Below are 14,545 nucleotides of genomic sequence, written 5' to 3'. Positions count from 1 at the left end.
GTGTATTATGAAATTAGACCCAGAAAATCAGTCCAGTGGTCAGACAAGCAAGAATAGTTCCGATAGCTATGCAACAAAGTCAAAGCTCAGTTGGACAAAATGGTGCAACAAGGTGTAATTTGTTCAGTTACAGAAACATCTAGTTTGTTTATAAGTTAAAGTTACTTAACCTCGTTTATGATGTGTGCATACAATAAAACTGCTTGACCAAGAACCCATGATGTTCGCCTGCTTTATCCTGACCTGGTAAGTGACACTTGACTTCCCAAAGGCTACAATTATGCATTTCTTAGCACTGAGTTTAAGACCATGGATTTGGCACCATTTGTTAGTCAGAGCTAGACTTTCTTGAAGAATGTTAGCATCTGCAAAGGAATCGATGATAACCCCACCTTACAATCATCTGCATACTTAGTCAGCCATAAACCTTCAACATTTGCTTCCATTTCAGAGAAATAAATGCCAAAAAGAAGTGGGCCTAGTACCAAGCCCTGGGGACTCCGCAAGTGACTGGCCTCTTGGGGGAGGTGGTCTCACCTATTTAGATCTCCTGAGTCCTATCAGTGAGCCAGTCAGCTATCCAGTGGGTGATAAAATGGTTTATACCTAAATTAGTGAGCTTGTCTATAATACCTAAGTGGGGTACTGTATCAAAAGACTTGGCCAGGTTGAGGTAAGCTGTGTGCATAGTCTTACCTTCATCCAGTGACGCCTAAAAAAGTCCACTAGATTTAATAGGAATGACCTTCCTTTCACAAAGCCGAAATGTGATGGGTCCAGCATTTACAGGTTACCTGTGTCCTCATTTATGATGTCCATGAGGATTCTTTTCCATGGTCTTACATAAGAGCCTGGTAAGACTTATGGGTCTGTAGTTACCCAGATCAGAGGTTGGACCTCCTTTGTGCAAGGGAATGACTGTAGCCACCTTCCATTCCTTGTGTACAAAACCTGACTGAAGGCTCCAGTTGAAAAGTGATTCAAGCAGACCAGAGACATGTTTCATGCCATCTATTAAACATCCCAGGATATTATCGGGGCCCATCGATGCAGTGTTTTTGGCCGTGGTGAGTGCATTGATGACCTGTTCCTAGTAATGGTTGGGGGGGGGTTGTGGTATGCGGTATTTCCTTTGGACTATGAGCAGGGAGGTGGGGGGAGAAATTTGAGCTGAACCCATCAGCCAAAAGTTGGGATTGGTTTCCGGTTCAGTGTGAGTGATGCCATTTACAATACATTCTGGGCATTGTTGTATATTTCCCCTGAGGTTACTGACATAGATGTAGAAAGCTTTGTGGTTCTTTGCTCGTGAAGCTACCTTTTCTTTGAAGTATTATTAACCTTCTTAGCTGCCTGTTTAGATTGGTCAGGGGCTTTTAGTTTGTATGGCTTTTTTATCCAAGATTTTTTTTTCTTTTGTTGTATAACCAATTTATATTGCGATTCCACCAGGGTGGCCTGCCTTTTGAATTTGTCTTGTTCGTAATATGAGTGGGCACAGTTCATAAAGATTTTGTAAATAGCTTGGCATATGTTATGGTATTTACTGGGTTTGGGGGTGCTTGGAATTTAGCCAAGGTATTGCTTAGTAGAAACAGGTTAGTGTTAGAACAGCTACTAAAGGTTTTTGGTTTTGCTGGATTTAATTTCTATTTCAAGTAATACTGCTTTATCATCAGATCTGATGAGTGAAGACATTACATTGGGTGAGGAACATTGGCACCCCCCCCCCCCCAAGCTTGTGATTACAAGGTCAAAGATGTTTGTACCTCTGGTAGGAGAATGGACTAACTGTTAAACAAGGTTGGTATTAAAGTTTAGGAACCCCTGTCACCTGGCCTCAGTCAGAGATTTCTCTTCTGTGCTATGGATGCAGGCTCTGGAGGCCCTGCTTTTGGTGAAAAAATGCAAGGTGCCTGTCAGCCTCTAAAGTCTCTGAAGGTATAATGTAATGCGGAATATAGATATATGTATTTTGACACGTTTCTTCATTTATGTTTTTCTTCAGCTAGTTATTATTTTAAAAAGTTACACCCCAAATTATTATATCCCATTCATCACATGAATTGCATATTCTGATTAGCTGACACTTCCAGGACAGGCACAACCTACAACCTTTTTCATCAGTATCATTAGCTCTAAACATCTGTTATCCAGACTGCAGTAGCAGAAAGGAAGCCCAAGAATCCCTGCATTTAATCACAACATCTGGATATCCATGCAAATATGCTTCATACACGTCACACCATCTAGCTAAGTAGCTTTTTTATCCAAGTTGAATGGACTGGCTTTCCACTTTATATTAAGTCTGAAACAGCTGAAAAGTACTTCATGATATTATCAAAAGACATCTGTGGACCATTTTATAGAATGACTCACAGGCACGTCCAAGTAATATGATACTAAAGAAATTCATAGGAAAAGTATCTGCATTCTAATAATGCCAGCCATCTTCCTGATCTTTCCATATAATCTTGTACTGTTAATCATGATCTTATGCTTTACCATGTTGCATCTTATCAGCTGTTTCTAAGTGCTTGCAGAAAATCTACCAGCTATCTGGAAGGCAGCTCTCAGTTTATTAACTATGGCAATATTATTTGTTCTCCTCTGTCAACAATGTTTAGTGTTCTGCAAGGTTCATTTCTTGGAAATTTCCACCTTTTCATTTTGTCAGCAGTAAGATTATGTGGTCATGCCAGTTTCATACATTAAAAACTGCAAGGAAAACCCATACAAGCTGGAGTTTTCACTGCAATACCTTAAACCTCCTGCAGTGAAGGTCCATGGGATATACGCAAATGATTCCTTCAGGACATCAAGTCATAGGTTCACAGGTGATATAGGCTAATAGAGCAAGAGCCTTTACAAACCTAGCCAATACCCAGGATATGACAACATTATATCCTAATTCCCCAGATATGGGCTGGGGTAGTGTCAGGATAGGGAGTCTTTGGGTGTTGGTGCTTTGTGTCATTGTACAGACTGCCTCTTAACATAATGGACATGGGCAGTATCACAGGAGTGAATTTACAGTTCCCCATCCATTTATATCCAAATTATTTTTGAAGACAGTGAGATGGGCTTTGTTTTATGAAGATGGGAAGTTTATCCCCTAGATTAGGTAGCCTTTGGGGTGCGAATCTGTCTTTCCATCAAGTTCTGTTAGAGTCTCGAATAAGGTTCCGGCCCATGGAACATGTAACCATTGTATAATTTTTCTTGGGACTATGTAACGTTTTCATCAGGGCTGGATCAGAGAATGCCTTGTAGGTCAGGCATAAGTCACCTCTCAAACGATATGAGATGAGGTAAAGGGAATAACACATTTAGTTGTTCACATAAGACATGTGTCTTAAAAAAAAAAAAAAAAAAAAAAAAAAAAAGAAATACAAAGCTTAAGTATGAAACCTCTGGGGCTGCTCCGATTGATGTAAGTGCCTGGTTAGGTATATGCAGAAAGGAGCATTGTACTCTATTATGGGCCTGATGAGGACTGATTACATTGGCAATATGACTTCCTTTGACCTCGATGCCATGCCTTTGCTTATACGAGCCACACAAAAGGATTTCCTTGCTACCTGGTAGTCAAAGTTTAAGTTACTATCTATCTGTGTTCCTAGGTCCCTCACCACTGGGTCCACTTTTAGGAGTGTGTTATCAATATTATAATTTGCAGGGATATATGATTTACCCAAGTGTATGATTAGCTTACTATCTATCTGTGTTCCTAGGTCCCTCACCACTGGGTCCACTTTTAGGAGTGTGCTATCAATATTATAATTTGCAGGGATATATGATTTACCCAAGTGTATGATTAAGTATTTTTAGCATTTAGTCTAAGACCATGTTTTTGGTACCTGACATTTTTCATTTTTAGGCCGATTTGTATTATGTTGAAATCATATGGGGATTCAATGATTGCTCCTAGCTTACAGTCATTGGCAAACTTGGTAAGCCATAGACTCCCAACATTGGCCTTCACTTCAGAAAAGTATATACCAAACAGGAGTGGTCCCAACATCAAATCCTGTGAGGCACTGCTAGTAACAGGTTTCTTATCAGAAGTGGATTGGCCTATCCAGACAATAAGTCCTGCCAGTTAGGCAGTTTCCTATCCACCTGATGATGTGGGGTTTATGCCTAATGTGGTAAATTTATCTGTAATCCCGAGTGGAAGTGTGTGTTGAAAGCTTTGGCCAGGTCTAAATAAGCAATGTGTACTGTTTTACCCTCATCCATGGCTCTGGTGATTTTCTCAAAGTCGTCCTCCAAATTGAGCAGGCAAGAACTCCCTTTGATAAAGCCAAATCCGGTCTGGTCCAGTATTTGGAGACTTCCTATGTCATTGATCAGGTCCATGGCCTTACAGATAACATTGATCAAGCTTATAATTCTGTACTTCCCTGGGTCAGTTGATGGTGAATGGTTGCAGGTATTTCTTTGGGTGTGGTAGTAGGTGTTTGGACAGAGTTTTTTTTTTCCTTTTGTTGAATAGCTTACTTATGCTAGCGGTCAACCAGCGTGGTTTATTTTTTGCCAGTAAAAATAGGTTTGACTCTGACAGGTACTGCCTCCTCTATGCAACTATGAATGTGGTTGTACAGTGCTTTTGTGTACAGTACAAGAGTAGGCCTCAGTGTCATCTGGGTTTGGAGGGGCTTAGAAGTTTAATAAGCTGTCACTTAGTTTGAGGTAACTGGCCTTAGCAAAGTTCTTAACAGGTTTAGAGTTGAGGGTTCTAGGTTAGTTTTAATCTAAAGGAGATAATTTTGTGGTCAGATTCTACCATGGAGGAGTTAATACATGGGAGGGAGCAGCATCCCCCCATGTTCATGAATACCAAGGCTATTATATTTGTACATCTACTTAGGGAGCTAACTAGTTGATCCAGGGTGTTTGCAATGATGATGTCCAAAAACCACTGAGCAAGTGAATTGAGTCATACAAGTCTCCCAATTTATGGAGGGGCAGTTGAAGTCAACCATAAGTATGGTGTTAGGCTAAATGTTAAGAGATTCCAGTAGGTTTAGGTAAGAGGTGTGCTTTTCCAAACTCGTTAGGTGATCTGTAGCCAGAAAAACTCTGATTTGGGGGGGGGGGTCGCACCTGTGGTTAGTTGGGCATAGAGCAGATCAAGTCCATCATGTTGACCAGTCAAACAGTGTACTTACCCTTTAAGAACACAGGGAGACACCTCCTCCCTTTTTTTATCCTCAGCTGAGGGGCATCAAAATGTATGAAAGGCATTGTACTATTTGATAGTTGGGGTGCTTTATGTGGTTCTGAACCATGTTTCCATGACTGCACATATGTCTGCCTTCTCCAGGGACAGCATTTTTTTTTTAAACTCCTAGCATTGACCAGCAGTACCTTTTGGCGGTCATGAGTTATTTTTGTTATATTGGAGGGTTTAACAACTTGGCACTACCTAAAAAAAAGGCACTATGGGAATAGATAAAGTTTTTACCAGTATCCAGAAGCCAAGTGGTGACAAGTGCAAAGCATCTCTGGGCAAAGCATTGTGGTTTGTTAATCACATCTCCCCAGGCTAACAGATATTAGATCCCTTTGTTGCGACACCAGAAACTAAGCCAATTGTTGAAGTCCATCATTTTTTGCTGGCACTGTGGCATCATCATTGGTGAAGGTAGGATGCTACTCACAGCTAGATTCATGCCTGCCAGGAAACATTTTCAGAGAGCACCATCATGTCTCCCTTCATATAGTCCAGTGAGGTACATCTTAGATCATTTATGCCTATATGGACTATGATTGTGTCATACTGGTTCTTGTGATTTATAGACCCAAGTGCACTCATGATCTTGCAGATCCTGGATCCAGACAGAGCTCACGGTGATCTTTTCCTTGTTTAGCCTAGTAAGAAGACCATAAGAATGTCTTGCAATTGAATTCCCAGTAACTGGAATGTTTGGCTGTGTGATATGTTGCCTTATTGGCTTGGAAGTGGGGATATTATGCATTATGTGAGGCACTGTTTTTTTTGTTTTTTTTTTTTTGGGGCCACTGAGAAATGCTTGTAGGAGGTCTTGCAGGTTTGGGTAGATTACGTGTGTGTACCTCTGCATATGTTGCGCTGTGTTTGTTCCTTAGTGCTGGTAGTGAGTGTTTTGGGTGTAACACTAACAAACTGGTTTGTACTTTTCACATGTGCATGTGACAGCCTTGCCTCCAATCACTTCTAATGTTGAGTGGTCGTCAGTGAATATGAGGCAGTTACTACACTGCCTCAGGATGTCCATATCCACCACGTCAGAAACAGAGATGACAGTGAAGCTCCTAGCCATTATAACAGATCCTTAGTAGATGGGAAGGAGTAAGGGAGAGTCACTTAAATGTTTAAGTGAGAGTGTTTAGTAGTATATCATAGGATGACCTGCATTGGTGATGCCCTCTATGCAAACCGGCAGCTGATTGAGCAGTTATGAAAAGTGGGGGACTATGAAGAATGCTTCCTATAGAGGATCTTAATTTGGAGAGGTTTGCATAACTTCATTTGCACATTGCGCAAACACAAGGCTTTTGTACCAGCAGGATAAAAGACTTTTACACAGTTAAGCCATCAGGCCAAACAGTTAAAAACACAATAAGATTTCCACCACCTGTTCTCTACTTGGATGGGTTGAATCAGCTCCCTGCTTCCGCCAGAGTGCAGAATAAAATGCTCAATGTAAAACAAATTGGTTTTGAACTCAACTGCAGTAACAAATACTTTACAACAAAAGGCAGAACTCCTGCAGTATCAAGAATTCTTGGAAAGAAGTTCAAAAACCCTGAGAAATGTTCCCAAATATAGAAAATGTCCACAAATATAGGAAAACTTCTACAAGCACAGATACACTTCGCAAAATTTAGAAATATTTTGGCAAACTCAGGAGAGCTTTGGTAAATTGAATACAGTTTTTGCAGTATCAGAAGATGTTGGAAAGTATCAGGATACTGTTAAAATGACCTAAGAGCAGTAAAGTAACAGATGACATTTCTTTAACAAGCACTGGCTGAAAAACAGTGATAAATCCAAACAAATCAATAAGTGCATTACAGAACTGTTAAATAGCACTTAGAAAGTTAAAGCAAGTGCAAAAAAAAAGAAAAAAAAGACATCAGCTTTGTAGGGTGACAGATGGCTTTAGATACAATCCAAGAGTCCTGTAGTCACACAGAGAAGCTCTGAACAAAAGTGTTCCAGCTATATGGCTTCTGAATGCCAGTGACTTTTTAAGTCTTTATGGTTACATTCAGGCTAATAAAGCCTAAAACCAGTACTGTGAACATGCATATTTCAATCTTTTAATTGACTTTGTTAGCACAGCCAAAGGCCGAAATGTACATGTTCACAGCTAATGGGGTTTGGCTCTACTGGCCTGAAGGTAACCATAAGTATTTAAAAAGTTAAAAAAAGAAGTCACAGACATTCAGAAGCCATGCAGCTGAAACAAGTTGTCCTGAATGGCTTATTTGCATATATCCCATGGATCTTCACTACAGGAAGTTTAAGATATCACATACTGAAGATTCCAGCTTGTCTGGGTTTTCCTTGCAGTTTTTACTGAATGGTTTGCATGTGTGCCCCTTTTACCCTTTGTTTGGACATACATTATGTCAATAACTAAGCTATCATCCTGATGGTACTGTTTGTATGGTACATCTGGATCTTCAGCAATACAATTCAGATTTGATTATCCCAGGAGGACTTTCACCTTAACACCAGGAAATCCATATTTTTATAACCAATAAACAAAGTGTGTCCATACTGGTTCTACTGCTTCCAGTGATAAGTTAAGGTTGCTCTCTCTCTCTCTCTTCACAAGTTCATACTTGAAGTAATATTTGTAAAGACTAAAACTGGACAATCAACTCATTTTACAACCACAAGGATGCTGTAGTTAAAAATGTCAGATGTTTGGCAGGTTGCACTGGCTTAGGACTTTTTTAGCCATTGCTTATACCATTACCCATCTGTATATTCTGGTACTGAAGTGACTTAGTACATGGATAAAAATAGGATTGATAAGATTTTCTACTGGTCATACAACAATCTGGGACATGGCTAAAATAAGCTTAATACATTTTCTGTGGGGCATTACAACAACCTGGAAACATGGGTAAAATAAGTTTGATAAATTTTCCCCTGGTCATTACAACATTGAATATGGCGGAGGATGTAGATAAATTAAGGCTGATAAATTTTCGGCAAGTTATTACAACAATCTAAAACATGGGGGAATTATGGATAAAATAAGCTTTATACATTTTCTGTGGGGCATTACAACAACCTGGAAACACAGGTAAATAATAAGTTTGATACATTTTCCCTTGGTCATTACAACATTGAATATGGTGGAGGATGTAGATAAATTAAGGCTGATAAATTTTCTGCAAGTTATTACAACAATCTAAAACATGGGGGGATTATGGATAAAATAAGGTTGATACATTTTTTGCTGGTCATTCCAACAACCTAGAACATGGATAAAATAGGATTGCTAGATTTTATGCTGTCTTGTTTGCATTAGGAGAACAGACTAGACTTCCAGCTGAACTCAGGTCTTTGAAAAACATCTTTTATTGAAAAAGTATCTGATTATTCAGTGGGCATGTAACTGGTTTCGTCTGAATATGTACTACTCAAACTTTATAACAACTGCATCAAACTTTACAGAAAGCTTAACAAATATTATTAATTTGTATGGAACATGTTAGGTTGCCAAAGGTATTATCTGTGAATCTGAAAGGATGGTAGCATGTTCTCTGAAATTACTTTCACTGACAGGGAGTTTCCTCTTTCTTGTCTGTTGTGCGACCTCAAAGGATGTGGGGGTGCAGGGGGACTTGCCCCTTTAAAAATAAATAAATAAATAAATAAGAGGTTTTGCCAGATCTGCATTGAAGGTAGCTTTGGTGAGCAGTTTTCACATTTTTTACATTTCACTGAAATTACCTTTGGTGAGTCAACATGATTCCAGTATGCATTTGTATTTTATGTTTACTCAACTATTCCAATCGTATATCCTTTATGGTAGTAAAGGTCTTGTGGTGTTTACTGTTTTAATACTGTAGTGTTATCTCTATTTTCACTGGGTTTTTGTTGCATGTTATTATATCATTTGCAAAATTCTGAAAGGTTCCCTTTACACTGCTTTGTTTTTTCTCTGATATTTATTTTTGAGGCTTTTCCTTCCATAATGCTAGAGAAAATGGAATGTATGAAGTTGAGCATTCTAGACAAGTAATGTTAAGCAAGTCATTCAGTAAATAAAAATATTACTGTTGAATGATTACTACTACAAATAGAATTTACCTGATTTAATTTTTTGTCATTCTGAAAGTCACATTTGTCCAGATCATAGTATTTATTTTTTCGGCACACTGTTCTTCTGATTCTAATATCCAGTATGTACTTAATTCCTTTAACAATCTGAAAGAGAAAATAATTAATTAATTAATGACAAAATGTCTGCCAGACTAAAAACCACTTAAGAGAAGGCTGATGGCACAAAACATAGTAAATACTCAAAACATATTCAAGCTTTTATTTTAGATGCATTCCTGTACACAATTTTAATAAAGACAGTTAATCTGAAATGGTCTCACTGTTTTTGTTCACCATGTTTCTGCCTACCTGCTATATTTAAAATGTTAGAAAGTGCGCTTGATTGCGGTTACTTAATATATTAATACATTCGTACTCTACCCACCAGGTTAAAGTAACATCTCATTGAAACTATAGATTTCATTTTAAAAATACCAGTTAGGAAGTCTTTATACTTTAAAGTGCTCTGATCCAGATGACCTAGGATCAACTTGTGACCTTGGTGCTGTAAGAGCCAAGTGAAAACAGTGAAACTGAATGACTGATGACATCCCAAGGGGGTACAGTGTCTCAGTCATCTCCATTAAGGACTTGTGGTGAAGACCAAATCTTTTAGCAAGGCAGTACATAGACTGACATATCTGCCAAATACTGCACAGCACTGTAGCCATATATCATGTACACAGAAACACATTTGAGTTACTGGCTTGATACTGTGGCCCTTCTTCAATAGTATACACATGAGACCAATAGTGGTTGATGACATCAAAGCAAGGGGAACTGTAAGAAGCAACTCATTGGGTTGGGCGAACTGGAATGGGGTGGGGTTTTATTGCAGCAGGTCACTGAGCTTTTTACCTGTGATCAAACAACATTTGGGGTCAGTCACTTTCATGCACAGACTGCCTCAGAACCCAAAATTCTAGCCATTTAAACTATATACATCTCAGATGTCCAACCAGAATCAACAGTGCCATCCTTGGGTGAAATGGAGCCTTAGACAAAGTACCAGTTACTGACAGTCTCCACGCATGCCCAGTACCAATCACTTATTTAACACCATCCTGACTCTATACCATCCAGACAGGATTACTTTTTTTTTTTTTTTTTTTTTTTTTACACTTTGCCTTATTTTTTAGCATTTTCTTCCAGCCTTTCAATACAGCCTAATTATGTCGAGCCTGTACTGTAAAGAATGTGGATGTGGTAACTGAATTAAGCTGATGGTCTGTGGCCACCAGGCTCCCAAAAAAGTCAAACTTCTAGATACTCTGGGATACATTGTAAAGCCCCGTCCCTACCTTTTGACCCAATTATGATCTGAAAACATGCGAGTATGGAAAGGAATTAACCTTTTTTTTTTTTCAAAGAAAAAAAAAAGTTGTAACTAAAACTTAATGTTTAAAGATGAGAAAATAGTAGTTCTGAATAAACAGAGAAGACAAATGCTTGCATCATTGTATAAATTGCATCTAGAAATAATCCATGTCTTCCTGCCTCAGAACACTAATCACCTTCTGTGTACCCCTTTGGACTTAATTTAGTAAAAGTACAAATTGGCAGACATATTTCAAGTTGTTGTTCTCAAACATACACATAATGTGCCTTTTAACCCACCCCCCAAATGACAACCACCTTCTGCATACTGGTCTGATGTTGGACTAGAATGAATATGAAAGTTCAATTATCTCAATTACATATGTCAACTTGTTGTTATAGTCAGAAATATGCAACATGCCTCATTCAAATCTGTAGAGATGTTTGATGCTCGACTGTGAGGAAAGCTAAAAAATAATGTTTACAGGAATGTATTATAACTTGCTACTTTTAGGCACTACCACTACACTCCCCCTAGATAAGCTATTGTGACCTTCTTTGCACACCTCTGAAGTTTGATTGTGAGGAAAGTGAAAAAAATGAGGACGCCACCATTGACGCCAATTCACACAAGCTATACTGATCACATTTATAGCTCTAAGCATGGCTAGTTTTACAGTATGTGAGGCTCATGATATAGATGGAGGATGCCCTCCCAGAAAGCCTGTGTCAAAATCTTCTTATATTGTGCTCCAGTCCAGAATGAATTATAAACTATCTTCCCTCTTATACATTTCCTGACTTCTCTCCCCTTCTTATACTTTTCCTGACTTCTCTCCCCTTCTTCTCCATATTTCTTTTTATTAACTCCTTCCTACATTATTTATTTCTTTTTATTAACTCCTTCCTACATTATCCTCTACCAGTAAGTTCACATATATACCCCCTTTTGCACCTATCATATTCAGCTTCTTACAGAATCTCTCTTACCCTTCACTTCTCTCAATCTTTTTTTCTCTCACCCCCCCCCCTTTATCTGTAATTTGCCTTTATACTACTCTATATTTTGTTTATTTTAAACTGTATGGGCAGTTATATTCTTCACTGTATCTGAACTATTGACTGTGATATTTGACCTTGCAAATACTGTTCAGATGAACTTGCGTTTTTCCAAATAATGTACTGTTAGAAATTCAAATGTCAAGTCTCATCTTAGTTCTGTTACATTCTGATATTTAATGGATGTTATCCTTTGTTTTCATTTCTTGTTAAATGTTATGACTGTTTTATTTTACATTTTTAAACCATGATAATTGTGGAGCTTTTCTGTCCAGGCCTCTGCTAAAACCGGACACGTTTTCACTCAGTCAACTTTCCCAGTAAACAAATGTCAAATAAATAAATTAATAAATAAAAATTAAAAAAATATTACTAGCTTTAGTGATATCAACACTTTAGATGTCAGATTGCGTTTACAAATTGCCACAGTAAAGTATTTTTTCAGTGTCAGAATAATACCTGTTTAACTGAAACAAATGACAGGGTCAGTCACTTTCTTCCACACAGAGTCTCCATATCTAACAATTGCAGCTACTATAGAGGCTACTTCTACCTCAGATGTCCGACTGTGATAAAAGACCACATTAATGTATTTCAAGTTTGTTTCATACAAACAGTAACTACAGTAAAGTTTTCCAACTCGCTTTACATTAGTTCTGCAAAGTCTGAATAACAATTTAACATGAGAAAATTATAGCAGGGTCAGTTTCATCCACAAAATTACCCTATATCCAGCAATTATAATGACTTTATATACTGTCCACAAGTCAGATGTTTAACCATGCATTTAATTTTGTTTCAGACAAATAGAACCCACAGTAAATTATTCTACTGTGCTTCATGCATATAAGCATTAGACCTGCAAAGCCTTATGTCTGTATATTTATATGTGCATTTTTATATATGTATTCTTTATACATGCGTTTTTTTTATGTGTTTGTTATGCATTATACTTTCTAGAATCATGTTTTCACAGTGTAGGACTTAAAATTTTTACTTAAGGAAAGATGTTTTTAAGAGGATTGTGACTTAATTAGTTGGTTTAAGGTATATTAGATACAGAGTAAACAGCATGTATTTGTATCTGAAGAAGCAGAAGTTATCTGCGAAAGTGCTTATACGTCTGCGGTTGAATAAAGAAGAGTTTTTTTTACACTTGAACTACCTGCCATTTCTTGGACTAAAAGTGTTTTACATATATAAAATGCATGTTTGCTACTATGGAAGCATAATAAAGTTTGAAAAAAATGTTTCTACTTGTTCACCATCCTTCTCATATTCTCCTGAATTTTCCTATTCCTTCCTGCTCTTGTTCACCATCCTTCTCATATTCTCCTGAATTTTCCTATTCCTTCCTGCTCTGCCTCCCTTCTTCCACCATCACTAATCTCTCCACTCCCTTCCCTCTGGGTACGTTTTGTTCATAAGTTCATAGGTAGGTACTAGGCTGTCAGCCCAAGGGCCTATGTAAGCCTAGCCAACAAGGTTCCCTGGCTTACGCCACCCAAGAAAATTATTTTCCTGTGCCCCTGTCAAGCAGAGCCACAGAAGTGATTCCCAGGGTGAATTTCCTAATTCCCATCCACTCTTCAAGATTTTTCTTGCAGAATGCTAATGAGGAACTCTGCTTGACATGGATGGGTAGCTTGTTCCAGAGTATGGGAAGTCTCTGGTACAGGAATCTATCCCACCAGCATGTTCGATTTATTGTGGTGACAAGGTTTAGGTCCCTATAGCTTGTATCCTGGAGGGATTGGGATTTCTTTAGCTGTAGCATGTCCAACAGCTCTGGGTTTGACATAGCTTTGTACGTTAGGCAGAGATCACCTCAGACTAGGCGATATGCTATGGAGTAAAGCTGGAGTTGTTTGAGACAGTCAGCGTAGGGCATCTATTTGAGGCCTGAAAACCTCTTTGTGAGGTACTTCTGTGGCCTTTCCAGCTGTTGCAGATGTCTTGTGAGGTACATTCCAAAAGGGGCATTGTACTCAATAATGGGTCTAATGAGAGCCGAGTAGAAGGGAACAATTACCTTTTTTCCCTAGATGAGAACCTTTTTGTGATGATGATGTGTGCCACGTAGAAGGATTTTCCGACTACTGTGGCGATGTGATTATCAAAAGAGGAGATTACTGTCCACCTGAGTCCCAAGGTCTCTTATTACACCTTCGTCGTTGAGTGGACTATCGCCTATGTGGTAGTTCATGGGCACAGAGGTTTTACCCAAAGGGGATGGCAATGCACTTTTTGGCATTTTGCTTTCTTTCCTACAGTTATTTTCCATCCATCTGCTATTTTTTTGTTTTTCTTAGCTTACCCCCCCCTCTCCCTTACCCTCCACTATCACCCTTATCATCGCATGATCTCTCAATACTACTGGGCCAATTTAACCTCTTAATCAAAATTCATTCTTTTATTATATATCCTCCATCTTTGACCACAGTTCATGTCTAGCTAAGTAGAAAGGATAGTCGCTTCCCATACACTTTCTATTCCCTGCCTCTCTCACATCCTCTCAACCCACTGAATTCAGAAATTCTTCCAGAAATTTCCCTACTTTACATAGTTTCATTATACTAGGTCCTCCTTTACCCCTATTCTCATAGCTATTGTATTACAATCTGCCAAAAAATGGCCAGTCCCTCCTGAAACGTCACTGTCTCACCCTACATCACCATCATTTCCTTTATTGTTACTTTGCAAACAATATATACTCCTGATAGAGACGTTTACACCTTCACTCAGTTCTTTAATGCCAGCATACCTCCCCAGAATTCTTATGATTGTGCCCATAAACACATGCATCCTTCTCAAGTATACTGGGTTAGTTTAATT

General features: G+C 38.5%; 1 protein-coding gene across 4 annotated transcripts in view; it reads right to left on the bottom strand.

Moving 5' to 3' along the window:
* CST7 (cystatin F) overlaps positions 1-14,545 on the bottom strand; it is a 193,106-nt gene that overhangs the window by 109,277 nt on the left and 69,284 nt on the right. For all 4 annotated transcript variants that reach the window (XM_044057776.1, XM_044057775.1, XM_044057759.1 and 1 more), the window contains exon 4: positions 9,323-9,439. In XM_044057776.1, coding sequence (XP_043913711.1) covers positions 9,323-9,439 — 117 coding nt within the window. The remainder of the gene's footprint in view (positions 1-9,322; positions 9,440-14,545) is intronic.

The sequence above is a fragment of the Protopterus annectens genome, chromosome 1.part2 (assembly GCF_019279795.1).
Source record: "Protopterus annectens isolate FY-2018-M chromosome 1.part2, PAN1.0, whole genome shotgun sequence".
Taxonomy (NCBI): domain Eukaryota; kingdom Metazoa; phylum Chordata; order Ceratodontiformes; family Protopteridae; genus Protopterus; species Protopterus annectens.
The sequence above is the reverse complement of the archived record's forward strand: the minus strand, read 5'-3'. Positions and strand labels throughout refer to the sequence as shown.